The sequence below is a fragment of the Podarcis melisellensis genome, assembly GCF_964234715.1.
Source record: "Podarcis melisellensis genome assembly, chromosome: 16".
Taxonomy (NCBI): Eukaryota; Metazoa; Chordata; class Lepidosauria; order Squamata; family Lacertidae; genus Podarcis; species Podarcis melisellensis.
In genome coordinates, this window is record NC_138533.1 from 38719472 (window position 1) to 38734658 (window position 15187).

The window sequence follows — 15187 nt, forward strand, 5'->3', positions numbered from 1 at the left end:
CTCCTGGTCATTGTTTTAAATATTGTTCCCTTTTATGCTGAATTGGTTCATAGCTGCTGTGTTTTAGCCTTTCAGTATTTTAATGACGATACAATTTCAAATAGAAAACTGAATATAAATGTAATGAAGGTGGGGAGATGAATGAATTAAAAAAAAGGCATTTTTAACTTTCATTTAAGGAAAACATGAGATATGGTTACATCAGATCTCTCCAACAGATATTAGAGTGCAGAATATATACAACATACTATTAGAAACATCTCTTTTTTTAAAAGGCTTCTAAAGTAAACACTGATATGTCTGCTCTGAAGCAGCCTTCTTCAACCTGGCACCCTCTGGATATTTTGGATTACAACTGGGGCTCAAGGGAGTTCTCCAAAACATCCAGAGGGTACCAGGTTGAAGAAGGTTGTTCTAAAGCTTCCACTGATGCCAGAAACCAGAGACACAAGGTAAAACGTGAAAACTAACTGGTTAGGTGAACACAAAGAACAACAGATGCCTAGCCTACTTTGGATGTTTCACATAGAGTAAAATGTTCTCAAACTCTGTGGAATTACTGTAGTCACATAGGGAAAGGAATTACCTAGTTCTTTTTTTCTCTCATTTTGGCAGCTTAATTGAACTTTTTCTGAAAACATTGCCTTTCACAAACTCTCAAGCCAAAGGGAAAATAATAGAGAGCACTTTAGGTCTTTCCATTATCCACTTCAGAAGCTTTTTATTTTTCTAAAAGAACATTTTCTTTTTGACTCTTTATGCACGAAAGCTGTATAGTGTGCTTGGCTCAGGGCCTTAAGCTTATTTGAGTTCCATTTTTGCCAGTGACATATGTGAAAAGCTGTTAATAGTGATTCATCATGTTTTCCGTTCAAATTTTTTATGGTTATAAGAGAGGTTCCGGAAGAGTGAATTAGTGGCTTGTTCAGACACGGGGAAATAGAAAACTTACCTGACTAGACCTGACTAATGAACTTGCCCCAGCTAGAAATTTCAGCGGCTTTCCCAATACACGGGCTAAATGCATACCTTCAAACAAAATTGCAAGCAGCAGAGCTCAAGACACACTTTTCTGAGATCCAGAGTCTAGCAGTGTTTTTAATTTGTGTGCAAACCCGACTGCCAACAACAGCACATCACTAAGTTAGCGGTAAAGGAGTTATAACATAGCTCGGGGGGGGGGGGGAATCCAAAATGTATGAAATGCACTGAAAGGTCTTTAATTTCAAATGGAACTTAGGCAGAACTGCATGCCAGGAGGCAAAGGTGGGATTCCAAGTCCCACTAGAGGTAGAGCCAAGGCTGACAATTGGTGGGAGATTCCCTCCCCTTTCAGCTGGCCACCACCACCTGATCTATCACTCAGTGCCGACGATACCTCCAGGAGGAGCTGACCCTTTCCTGCATGCTACATTTCTTCAATGACCAAGAAGTTGTCTTTGCTGCCATCAACACTATATGGAAGGGTCAATTCTGTGTTCTCATTTGTGTTCAGTTGTTGCTACCCTGAGACTCACACTAGTTTTACTCCAGCTGTCCTCCTGCCTCTTTCATTGCTCCCCCAGAAAAACAAGGTTGCCATTTGGACTCCACAATGCCTGGCAACAATCATTTAAGAGCAGTCTTGTGTGTGGCTTGTTCTATCTCACCACTCCACTGTGAGATCAGGGCCTCGACAGCAGGCCAGTCACACTAACCAGAAACCACCTCACAGCATTCAGAAGTCAATGAGAGTTTAAAACGCTTAACTTTAGGTGGATCATAACCAACTGGTATTCAACTTAATGGCAGTACATTTTTATCATCAATTACTTGCAGGAAAGACCCATTTATCTCAGCACAACTTACGGTTGAGAAACTATGCAGAGGATGGCAGGCCTCATATAAACCGAGGAGGAACAGATGGCACTCAGTACTTAACTTTTAAAATCGTACAATACGTCATCTTTCAGCTGATGTACTTGAAGTTGTTGGGTTTTGTTTTTTGTTTTTTTAAAGCTACTAATAACTCTTAATGGCAAAATGTTCTGGCAGGGCTTTAGGCTTCTCTTATTAATTGCACACTGATGTCATCAAGAGGAGTGCCTGAAAACTAGGACTTAAAGCTTTTCCTTAAAATAAACCTCTCTCTCGCTTACTATGAAACAGCAAAAATGTGATCAAAGTGGTACTGGCTAGGAATTTACATGGCATTTCAATGTGAGTGCTCAGTCAAGAGCAAAAATTAGAGTGTCCTCCTCTTGCTCCTGCATAAAAAATACCATAATCCGATAGGGGAGGGGGAAAGTGAGCAGAATTAGTTGAGGATGAAAATACTAAATCTTCAACTCTCAGACAGACATTGATAAGGGTAAGCAGGCAGTCTGATATAGCTGTGGTCAAAGAGGGCTTACTGATTGAAACTGAAGTCCTACCTGCAGGACCAACTAGCCTTAAACATAAATTGTCTCCTGCGCAATACACTTTGGCACCCACTCATTCAAAAAACCAGATGTATTCTCTTACACTGGCCTCCCTGCACCTCAAGGGCCTTGTTGGCCAGGAGAAATAATGGGAAGTTCTGGCTCCATTACATCTTCTTCAGTGCTTCACAGTGGCTCTGTAAGGAACCACTACAGAATAGGGTCCTTCTGGCCATAGCTGTCAACTTTCAGATTTGAAAATAAGGGATCAGCAGCCTCGAAAATAGGGGATCAGCAGCCTCACCTGTCCCAGGGACAGTCTACAGGATATCTTAACAATCCGGGAGAGCAGTGGGAAGCAGCGGGAAACAGCGCTGAAATAAGGGAATTTCTCGCAAAAAAAAGAGGGAAGGTTGACAGCTATGCTTCTGGGAGTTAACAGAAGATAAGTATATATAGAAATACAAAAGTCTCACCATCCCTTATAATGCCAGAGATTATATCTGGTATTTTCTAGCTGCTTATTACAATTCAGTTATTTATTTTACTGGAAGTATTCCACTGCCCCTCCATCGAAAATGTTCCCAGAGCAACTTACATAAGAGCAATTAAAACAATAATAGATACAAGAAAGATACAGCCCACAAGTTAACATTTTAAAACACATGACATAAAAGGGTAAATGTATGGGGACAGAGGAGGAAAAACAAGCAATCTCATGCACCAATCCTTAAAATTACAAAGTCCTTATTAATGACTGACTTAAACAGAAACAGTTTGGGTAGGAGAGGCAGTTGACTCTGAGCAGAGCCAATGGAGAGGCCCCTGTTGTCCCATCCCTCCCTCTAAAGCAGAGCCATCAAAGTACATGGCACTATTATGGTTTTGCCACTCTGGAAAGACAGAGACCAGAGTAAAAACAGACAAATATGAACAGGTATAGTTACCCAACATATAATAACAATAACAAGCTATTATTTGTACCCCGCCCATATGGCTGGGCCTCCCCAGCCACTCTGGGCGGCTTCCAACAAAGATTAAAAATACATTAAAATGTCACACATTAAAAACAGATATAGTTGCCCACATTTTGGCTTCATTTATAAAGTGAGGATCAAAAGGTTAGCATAAAATTATTAACAGCAGCAATGAAAAGCTCATCAGTCATGAATATAGTCATGTTCAGATCTTATCTGCAATATTCAGATCTTCAAAAATCTGTACACTTACATCAAGCCAAACCTTTAATATGAAAATGTAAACTCAGGAGGGTATAAATTTTATCTTTCTTGACTTTTAAAAAGTCCATCCTAGGTTTTTGGCAGTAGACAAGGAGGGGAAAAACATTTTAGAACTCCTACTTACTTTCTGGCTTTGAATCTACTGCTGCATGACGCATATCCTTTAGCTGGAGTTGGACTCTTTGCAGCCTCTGCTCTGCATGAAAAAGCTTAGGAAATATGCACAGGTCTATTAATAAGCTTAATCTTTGGAAACGTACACAAAAATACACAATAGCAATTTGCAAAAAGGGAGGAAACATCCATGCAAACCCTACTGAATAGGCTGGGAATACACACAATATACCCCCTTCCCTCAGCCTTTAAAAGGAAGTAATCAGAAAGCATTATGATGGCAGATCTGGCAAGACAGTGCTGCAACCAGCTGTACCATTGAGCAAACCAAGAGCAGGAATTGCTTGGTGGGCCTGGTAAATCTTTGGCCCACATTGGCCAAGAATGCAGCTAGAAATGTCTATTGGAAAGGTCAACAGATGACCACACCACCATCAGATGAATGTATCACGTTCCAATTATCACTGCACCAAAGAGTTAAATTTTGAAGACCATTATAGAAACTTGCCCATCTAGCCCAGCATCCTGTTTTCAGACTATGACCAGCTAGATACCTCCGGAAGTTCACAAGCAGTGACATCAAAGCAATAATCTTCCCTGATTTTTGTCCCCAGCATCGGGTATCCAGAAGCATACATGGATTTACAGCCATGACACCCCCAATTTCTCCGTAATCTAAATAGAAATTCATACCAAGACTAGATTTTAAACTTCTGTAAATGAGGAGTGTCATCATCCAGTGACAATATTGGCATTTTTTAAAAAAGCCAAATGCAATTTTATTTACAAAAATTAGTTAGGTTTTATTTTATTGGGAAAAAAAACCCTTAATTTAAGGGGCATGCTTTTGCACAGGTACCTGATTTTTCTGTTCTTGCTTCTGCTGGGAGAGAGATTCCTCCCTCTCCTTCTCCACTCGAAGCTGCCTTGCCATTTCAAGCATCCGCTGATGATTCTGCACTGTCTCCACCTACGGTAAAAGGATAAGCAAAGCAAGTTAACTGCTACATAGCTGAGAAATCAATTAGGGTGATCAGGTGTCTCACAGATTCACACCAAACTTCCTCCCCATACGCAACACTTCTTGGAGCTCACACTGAAGTGTTGGACTCGAGGCCTTTAAAAGTCTTGGACTGCTGCCTGAGAGGAAGATTCTCTTTCCTCCCTTAGCCATTTGATTCCTTCCCAAGGCGTGCAACATGTTAGTCTTAATCCTTGTTTGCATTCCCCAGTCCAACTTGCAAGCCAAGGATGATGACATCCAAATGCCACAGCTTTGCTGCTCTCACTTACCCGCTTCTTAAGACGCTCTACTCTCTTCATCAGCTGATCCTTCTCCTCTTCCATAGCAGTGATATCCTAGAAAAACACAGAAAAAATATGACACACACCAGAATCAGTTATTTTTCTACACACCTGGAACTAAGAGAAGACTCTATCATAATATTCATGTAACTGAATCACTTATGCTCGGGATTTTAATTATATTACCTCTTAGTTTTGTACAGGTTAATCAAAGTCAAATCAACATATTCAAAGAGGTACTCTTCAGATCCTATAGAGTTTGTTAGTGCTTCAAAGAAGAAAAAAGATCAAACTGCCTCAAGTCATTCAACACATAGAATCTCAATACCCTTAAAAAAAAAGCAACGTCTTTTGGGGCAGATAAAGTAATCAAGTTATGAGTGGGTAGCTGGGCTAGAAATAAAATTTGCTTTGAACATAAGGTGACTATGTCCCTTTGGATGCTTTTCTGGTTAGCTACATTTTATTTATTAATCCATGTACCGGTATATATTGCCTTTCAAATGATGTTTTTCAAGAGCAATTAAAGGGGGTTAGACAAGGCTAGGTTAGCACTTTCGGTGAAAAGTAGTTGAACCTCTTGAATGAGCTACCTGTGACAGCAAAGACTTAAGAAATGCTCTTAGTAGTAAGCCCTAATGGGAGAAAGACAAGTGACAACTGCTGTATCAGTTATATTTTACCGAGTGTCACTAAAAAATCAATCACCCTCTTCTGCAGGTAGCAACATTTGTAGACATACTTGTAAGGCTAAATTATGCATTTATTTTATTTAGAAAATGTATAATAGGCCATTTAATCAAAATAAAATCAACAAAATTCAAAAACAAAGGCTAAGTGTCTGGATAGGCTTTTGAAACAAAAAAAGTTTTCATCAGGTGTTTAAATAATATAGTGAGTGTGTCTGCCTAATGGTAACAAACAGGGAATTCCAAAGCACAGGGTGCCATGCTAAAAGATCAATACAATCAATTTACCTAATGGTAACAAACAGGGAATTCCAAAGCACAGGGTGCCATGCTAAAAGATCAATACAATCAATTTAATCAAAATAGTGGCTGCTACAATAGTTGATCTAAAAATCAAAAGCACAGCTAAAAATATACAGTATATGCAATGTCTCCCTCTTTGTTACCCTTCGTATTTCTGCAGTTGAGAAACCAGATGTCTTCAGCTGTTCACATTCTTTATGTAGGTTTTTGAATGCTTCCATCAGCTCTTCATACTGCAAAAAGAGTAAACTTCTAAAACAAATGATATGACTCAGGGTTTGCTAAGCTGTTTGGACCAGTGGACAGATACTCAGTTTTGAGAGTATACTAGGGAGAACATGGTATAACACAAAACTAGAGGGACAACTGCTCTGAACAACAGAAGTCTGCTATGTCCTGATTGTGGAAATCACACAATACTGATTATACACACATACTCTCTGATGATCTTGCTGTCTAATAACAACAAGGAGCATTCCTCAGTACCAGGAAAAATACACAAGGTGACCACATCACACGCTTATTCACAGAAATCTCCTAGAAGGTAACTGCGCATTTTGCCCCATAAAATTCTTTCTAGGAAGACTAGGATTGATGTCAACAGTGCAGTGTCAAGAGTTCATTAAATCATAACAGGAGTTGCTAACCCAGGGCCTGCTAAGGTTTTCATTGGTGCCCCTGGGCAGATTCCCTAGACTGAGTTTTTATTGAAAAAATGAAATAATGTACATTCACATGATCAAAACTGTGAGCAAAGGGTCCTTCCTCTAACTTCAGGTGAGCAGACCAGTGGGCAGGTCATAACCATCAGAATTAATGTAGCTTAATTCTGGGCCTAGAAATTGTGTGTAAGCCATGTTTGTTCTGTATGTAAGAAACTCTAGCAGAAAATGAAGACACACACACACACACACACACACAAATTGTAATGATATGTAGCTTAAATATCTCAGGTCATAACTTAAAATATTACACAAATAAATAACCAAATATTATCAGCAAAATCTCTTCATTTTTAGCAGCGTTTAAAAAACCCTCACATATTGTTTTAAGTGTGGTGTATTATTATAGTTTCTATTTTGGAGAAGCCAGTGGATTATTGGAAACATTTTATATAATGGAAACTGTGGAGCTGTATCTTTATACAAATTAGGAGTGGCACACACTGAATAAATATACAAGCTGCATTCCCTGCTCTAAAGGCAGTGTTTGTTTAGTTTTAATTTTACAATCGGATATTATCAATGTGGGGAAAATGTTTGCTTTAACTTCCATGCAAGGCAAGAGCAATTTTTCCTGCTTTACCTGGTATGCGCACACACTTGAGGAAACACCAAAGCCATACACTATTTCTCCTGCCATTTTCCAAACTTTCTACCCACCAACACACTATACAGGTGAAGCTTCAGTGATCTGGGGACAACCAAAGCTCACTGACCCCTCTTGAGAGCAGCAAATGCATCATGTAGCATTTGGGGATAGAAGGCAGCATCCCATGAGAGAGGCTTACTAGCTGCTCTATCATCTAAGCAGATGCCTTCGAGCACTTCATAATTAAACAATTCCAGATTATATACAGGTTATCCTGGCTTTCTGTATTTTACCAGCCTTAAAGGCTTTCATTAATATGCTTTTTGCATGATTCTCCCAGTGCATATAAGGTTTATACCCATTCAAGGAAACCTGCCATGGTTTTAACCAACATTATTACAGAAATACAATCTGGATAAGAAATGTGTTGCAAATGCTACCTGTCTATTGGTATCTGACACAGCATCATCTTGAAGGAACTCTGCTGGCACGTCTACTTTGATTAGGAACCGTGCAAGATAGGCTCTTTTCTTCAGCTCATTTGTCCGTTGAAGCAGCCAGTGCAAGACAGGATGAATGACAGGCTTACTTCCAATGACTAAACCCTGGCGGAACGTACTCCTGAATAACAACAATAACAGTGACATCAAGCTCTACTGAGAGAAAAGAAGTCTGAAGCAAACATAAGCAGCAGCCCCCCACCCCACCCTTGAGAGCTTAGTAGAAGATGAAGAATTAATACTAAACATTTACTTGGCTCTTTTTCTAATGTTCAAAGCATTTTACAACCTGCAAATATAGGCAAATAAAAAACAGCAACAGCACTGGAAACAAAAGAATCCTGCCCCCCCCAAGATAAACCACATTAAAAAGTAGCAGCATCAATGTGATAATATTCCACAGCTGCAACCGAAAGGCAAAAATTGACCGAGGAGGCTGCTCCACAGTCATGTCACCATAACCCAAAAGACCCTGAGGCATATGCTCACTTATGCCACCTAAGTGATTGGGGAGGGGGATATAAAACAGTTCCTCAGATGTTTACCTAAGAAAGCAGGTGGGTACTTCAGATAGTCTGCCTCCCAATCATTTAAGACTTCAGAAGTTCAAAACAAGCATTTGGATGACAGTGCTTGCCTCTGTGGACCTTTTACATGGCTGATGTCACTTCTCCCCAGGCCCTCATCCTGACTGGAGCTTTTGAACCCAGCTGTGAATGGACGTGGGTACCACGTCACTTCCAGACCAGCTGTGTTTACTTTTGCCAGACATGCAACAGTCACCAGAGCACTGTGGCTCCTGACATTCAATTTACAGATTGTGTTTGTGAGAGATAAGCTGAAAGACAGTGGTTTCCCTACAGCCATTGGTCAAGGGACAGTGTAGATCACAGATCTTTCTCTTAACTGAATCATTCCCAAGCTGTGAGGGAAACAAAAAAAGGCCTCTGTAAGTCCCAAGTACACCAGAAGGCAGAATGTGATCATCTGCTAGATCTCAGAGCAATTTGCAACAGATTGGGAGTCAGAAACTCATGCCAATAATTTAACAAAGCAGCACAAAATGACTCACCCCACTGCCCTAAATTATATTGCTTGAATTAAGAAAGCTTGGGATAGCCAGAAGTGTGCTTTTGCGTGAAAGGAGAATGAACTCAGTTCTGGTACTGAAAACATGTTCCTAAGCTCAGAATGTGCTCAGAAGAAGCCAGTTCTTCAGTACTAACTGTGAATCTTTCCCACCTGACTCTAGTAGTTGCTAGATCTTAGGTTCCCAGTAAAATACAAAATAGATCCAACAAGCCTGAACTCTAGGCATCCTTGAAATACATGCCCATGGTTGTGGCTGCCTGCTGTGTCTCTGCATGAGTCACTGCTCTGGATAATTCAATCACAGTGAGAGCCAAGATGCAATAGAATTTTCTGCCTTTAAAGCAGGCTGATGCCTCTCTGCACAAGTTGCTGCTCTGGGCTGGCCTCCTTCCATTCAGGAGTCATGCTAAAGCAGTGACTCAGCAGACACACAGAAGTGTGGCCTTTCTCTGTGAGAGCACATAGGAAGCTATCATACATTATTAGGCCTTGTTATTCATCCACCTTGCCTGGTACTGTGTATTCTAACAGGCAGTGGCTTTCTCAGGAGAAGATTGAAACTGAAATTGAAATACTTTATTGTCACTTGTACAACTTGTATACAGTGAGATTACACGAGAAACCCCCACTCAGCTCCCTTAGTCTTAATTCCCCTCGTTTACTGATGCACACCCACCAAACCCGAAAGTCTGTTGCCCTGTTGTTATCTTTTCATTCAGCAGCCTAACAGCCCACAGATAGAAGCTGTTCTTTACCCTGTTGGTGTGACTAATCATGCTTCTATATCTTCTCCCTGAGGGCAGGAGATCAAGAAAGTGCCGGCCAGGGTGTGAATCATCCCTGAGAATTTTCCTCATGCTACCTGATGATACCAGGAGCTGAACCTAAGGTCTTCTGCATGCAACTAATGTGCTCCAGCACTGTTAGCAGGTATAAGTGTTTAGGGTGTCCCTGTTTTTAATTCAGAAAAGGAGTGTTCCTCATTAATCAGAAATTTGAGAAATTATGTCTGACTGCAATCCTAAAACACGTTTGTTTGTTTGTTTGTTCAAATTAATTTATATACAGTCGTACCTTGGTTTGCCTTGTGACTCAAATGTTTTGGCTTCCGAATGCCTCAAACCCAGAAGTGAGTGTTCCAGTTTGCAAACGTTCTTTGGAACCCGAACGTCCAACGTGGTTTCCGCAGCTTCCGATTGAGTGCAGGAAGCTCCTGCAGCCAATCGGAAGCCACACCTTGGTTTACAAACGTTTTCGGAAGTCAAGCGGACTTCCGGAACGGATTCTGTTCGAGAAACTAGGTACGACTGTACTACTATTTATTTGGAATCGCAAAGTAGTTCACATTTAAAATATACAACAAACCAAAAGTATATAACATGAAACACAAAGTATATAACAGCAAAATAAAACCATAAAATCACTGAAAACCTTACAACAGCAGGAAGTTAAAATTTCCGTAGACTGTACTTATGAGATCAAATCCAGCTAAGCACATCCTCAAGACAGCAAAAAAAAATTCATTCAAGAACTGGAGAAACTGAAGCAATTATGAAGACTTAGGAACCTCCAGAGAAAGGGTGAGAGGACACCTTTACAAGGTCACTGTTCCTTGGGCTGGGACGCAGGTGGCACCACCAAGCCTCGTGGGCTTGCCAATCTTAAGGTTGGCAGTTTGAATCTGCACAACGGGGTGAGCTCCCTTTGCTCTGTCCCAGCTCCTGGCAACCTAGCATACCAGTGCGAGTAGATGCATAGGTACCGCTGTGGCAGGAAAGTAAATGGCGTTTCCATGTGTTCTGGCACTTGTCACGGTGTTCTGTGCACCAGAAGTGGTTTAGTCATACAGGACCTGCAAAGCAAACTTTGCAAAGATGAACACTGTACCACATAGTTGAATTTGACTGGACCATCCAGGGGTCCCTTACCCTGTTCCTTGGGCACTGCCCATCAATACAAGAGGTGCTCTGTCAAGTATACGGGCCCTGAGCCATTTAGGGTTTTATAAGTCAACGACAACACCTTAAACTGGGCTCAGGAGTCAATAACTCAGCCAGGGCATAACAAAACTCTGAATTGGCATATCACTCTGCAACCAAGTAGCAGCATTCTGCAGTAACTGTAAGTTCCAAACTATCTTCAACGCAAGCTCTTGGAAGCATGCACCACTGACCATCACAAGACTTAATTCAGATTAAAATGCTTAGACGTGGGCTTTTAACCTACTATAGTACTGCTCCTTTAGCTTTACCTTTAGTACTGCTCAACAAAAAAATCTGCAACTACACAGTGGTAAGAACAAATCTCCACAAATTTTCTTAACCAGAACGATAAACTTTTTAGTTTATAGATTTCAAAATTTGCAGAATTTCAAATTTTATTAAACCGTGAGAAGGAAAGAAGAATACCAGGGAAGGATTCATTTATTAAATTTTATATTTTGCTCTCCAATCCATTAGCAGGGTAGGTTAAGTAAAAATAAAACACACACAAACAAACTAGAAAGAGCAATTTCATAAAAGCAGCATAAAAATAAAATGGATAAGGAAAGAGGTGCATAAGAATGTGTAGTAAAGAGTAAGTATTATGGGCTGGTCTGCGGCATGTTCAGGGAAACTGCAGGCCACTTGAGGTCAAGCCTTTCGAACTCTTCCGTCCGGCTTCTTCTAGGCTCCTATTAATTTGGCCCAGCTTGCTTCTGACCCTATCCCAAGTCCATTTCTGCCTCGATTACTTCTCCCATCTTAGTCCATTCCACATAAAGTCACACACACATCACCTCAGCCACCACCCACCTTCTCTGAAAAATTCTACATTTCCTGCAAAGCAGCTTTGTTTCTGTGCTACCAGTGTTTAGTCCTTACTGCTCCCTTCTCAAAGCCCGATCCTCCTCCATCACCTTTGCCTGTCATGGGACACAGACAATCAAGCTCTGAGCGGCAGCCACCAAATTGTAATCTAAATGCATCACAGTCGCATCCATGGGTGTTGGGACCTGCTTTTTTGTATCAAATGGCCACACCATGAATGAGTCTGATATTATCGTTCCCCTTGAATCATACAAATGTGAAGAGAAGGCCTCTGCACCAGATCCATCATCTGACTGGCTGCCAAAGGCAAGCTGTTTGTCCCACACATAGGTGTAAGCTGGCATTTAGTAAGGTTATACTAGGGGGCACTATATTTTTCTTGCTCGTTTTAATCTGCATTTTCTATTTTAGAATGTCCCCTACAGGATAGGGGAGCTAACACAAAATAAACATTAATGCAATAGCACCCTCTAGTGCCCAGTATCAGGAAAAGACGCTACTGAATAAACAAGGAATACAGCAACAAAGAGCACGTGACAACACATCATAAATGTTTGAAAAGCAACTAGACATATTTTCTCATAGATGTGTATAAGCTTGCAGCCTCTGGAAGGTTAACAGAAAGCACACCTTCAGGGACTCCACATTCAGTGTGGACTATTCTAAATTCAACTTTATACCTAACTTTTAAGCAATTGGCAGTGCTCCCTGAAAAACATTCACTCTTAAAGTGGAGCAGTTTTAAGGATTGGATGATAAGAAATAAATTTAGTACAAATAGGCAACCAAGTCAGAGCTATAAGGCATGACATCTAGGCTAAAAATAGGATACTCCTGTAAGTGACAAGATTAACTGATTATATGTTAATTCTATGTCTTTTTACAGGTTCAGATAGCTTCAACAGTGGCTGTACTGTACAACTATCAACATAACATAAATACTTACAAGTCACTGGTGCCTCCTGGAGGTTTATATTTAAGAATGCCAAGAAGGCTCAACATCCGTTTAGCCGTCTGCTCTGGAAGCTCTTCTCTAATGTCAACAACTTGCTGAAAAATTTTAAAATAACCAAAGCATAATTAATAAGACAAGCTTCATTTCAGAAGTAAAGCAAAGAATGGATTTTAATTAACTATTAGTGCACTGTTGAAACTCCTAAGTGAGGTGTTGCACATGTAACTAGGCAGGTTTCATCCAGGCCACTATCATCTTCCATGCCATGAACCTTTGCAACTCAATTCCCCCTCCCCAAGTTTCAGGCAGGCAGGCTGGCTCTGACCTTTTCAATTTTTATGTGCCCAGAGAGTTTATCCATTAATTTGTGGCTGCATACATTTTTAAAAGGTAAGCATTTCAATGCAATGTTGTTCTGGAAGTTATTGGGGGATCGTGGTGATATCATGGGGGACTGGTCAGTCACGCCTAGTAACAGAAGGCAGGTCAAATCAGAGCACCATAGCCAGCAACAAGATGCAGTGGTGGCCACCAAGCTGGATGGCTCTTCAAGGGGATTAGACAAATTCATGGAGGATAAAGCTATAATGATACCTATATTACTTCTAGTATCAGAGGTGGTGTGCCTCCAAGCATCAGTTGCAGGAGAACACAAGAGAGAAACGGCTATTGCAACCAAGTTCTGTTTGGGGGCTTTCTATAGGAATCTGTTTGCCACTAAGACAAAAGAATGCTGGAATAAAGATGCCATTGGCAATCAAATCTGTTTAATAAGCTGAAACAGGGAAAGTGCCCCTTCGCTCTTCCCTTCTTGGTTTGCTACAGTAAGCCAGGAAGTCTTCAGTTAACTGTAGCTTCCCATTATTGGAAACTATGATTAGCAAGTTCAGAATAGGTCTTAAACCACAGTCTGAAGTTGGTTTAAGCTCCTGGTTTGTTCTGAATCTGAGGTAGTATTCTACCAAGTTTTACACTTGGTTGAGTAAACCCATTGAGTAAACCCATTGAAATTAATAAATATGACTAAGTCCAATAACTTAGTGCCATCCATTGCACTGGCGAGAGAATTAGCAGCTGCAGATAGTTTGCTACCCCATCCCTGGGAGAAAAAATGTTCAGGGTTGCCAGTTGTCTTGGAATCGCAGAGCCAATAGGAAACACACTTTGTCTGGCCCCTTCCACCAGCCTGGCAACTTAAGATACATGTATTATTATAATTTACTGCAAGCCACCTTGAGGATTGTTTGATATAAAGGCGGGATATAAACCTTTGAGACAAATTAATAATCAGCAAGTTTCTTGACACCTGTAGTTCAACATCTTAATTTTCCATCCTTACCTTTGGGTCAATCTCTCCCAGAACATCATTTAGCAGCTGTAACAGCTGCATTGACTCCAACGAGTCAAATGTGATTAAATTGAAGTTCTTCTTAAAGGGCTCCTTGTTGAGCTTCTCAACAATAAATTTTAGCTGGTCACTCATAATGGCACTCCTGTAGCTATCTGCAGAAGAGATGAAGCAGCCTCATGAAACTTGCATTAAAAAAATCACTGCAAAAACATTTTAAAAAAATTAAATCCTCAGACGGGTGGTTGTGGGGGTGTTGCATTCCGCTTCTATTGTAGGTTTGACAGATGAAATATTTGTGTGTGGCAGCTGTCTACCTCTAGAGAGCAAGGTGAACAAAAAACTGCCCTGATGCAAACGCAATAAAAAACCACCTTCTTCCCACTTTTAGCACTCCTGGCCCCAGACTCTTCCCCACACCAAACCCCCTTCTCTGGAGGGCCTGCCCCTCACATTCTGGCTGGGATGTGCCCATGAACACTGGTGAAGCCACTTCACCACTTCTATTCGAGAGTGGTGCACACACATGGAAATCAGCCTACTATACCAAGGGAATATTCACATTCACGTTGAAGGGAGTCCCCTTCACCCACCCACGGGGGAAAGGCCCAACTCTGCTGCAGCCTGTTTGTTATGCAGACCTCTCTTCCTCTCCCTTTCTTGTCAAAGTGTTGGCTGCAAGCTCCGTCTCTCCACGTTTGCTTCTACAGTGCTGAGCTTTCAAAAGGGAATAAAACGGTAACAGATCTCATCTCCTGGGCCCCCCCTCCTACTATCACAGGCAGGAACCGCGCCCCCGCCCCTTCCTTAAGGGGGAGATTCGCCCCGCCAGGTGCCAGACCCCTTTCCCCTAAACTGGGGCAAGCGGGGGTTGCCATGGTAACCCTTGCCTTCTTTCCTCCGGGTCCTTCCCCCTTCTCCAAAGGGATTAGCCAGTCTTTCCCCACACCGCTCTTTTCTCCCACAAACACCACTAAGTTTTCCCCGCATTACCTCAACTCTTCGCCCGAAACGCCCCCTCTAAATGGCCATCTCTTCGTGCCGGGGCCCTTGGTAACGGTTGCTAGGGTACCGTTGCTGCCGAGGAGGAGGCAGTTCCGCTCACGTGACCAAAATG

General features: G+C 41.4%; 1 protein-coding gene across 2 annotated transcripts in view; it reads right to left on the reverse strand.

Annotated features, from left to right (window-relative positions):
• The window catches only part of IFT81 (intraflagellar transport 81), a 48297-nt gene extending 33110 nt beyond the window's left edge, over positions 1–15187 (reverse strand). The window contains exons 1-8 of one of the 2 annotated variants that reach the window (XM_081892794.1): positions 15064–15187; positions 14062–14225; positions 12714–12817; positions 7806–7986; positions 6198–6287; positions 5051–5116; positions 4617–4727; positions 3768–3852 (exon numbers count right to left, since the gene is read on the reverse strand). In XM_081892794.1, coding sequence (XP_081748920.1) covers positions 3768–3852; positions 4617–4727; positions 5051–5116; positions 6198–6287; positions 7806–7986; positions 12714–12817; positions 14062–14205 — 781 coding nt within the window. In that variant the 5' untranslated portion in view covers positions 14206–14225; positions 15064–15187. Of the gene's footprint in view, positions 1–3767; positions 3853–4616; positions 4728–5050; positions 5117–6197; positions 6288–7805; positions 7987–12713; positions 12818–14061; positions 14226–14711; positions 14852–15063 lie in introns of those variants that run through there. The other variant, XM_081892795.1, reaches the window with a different exon arrangement.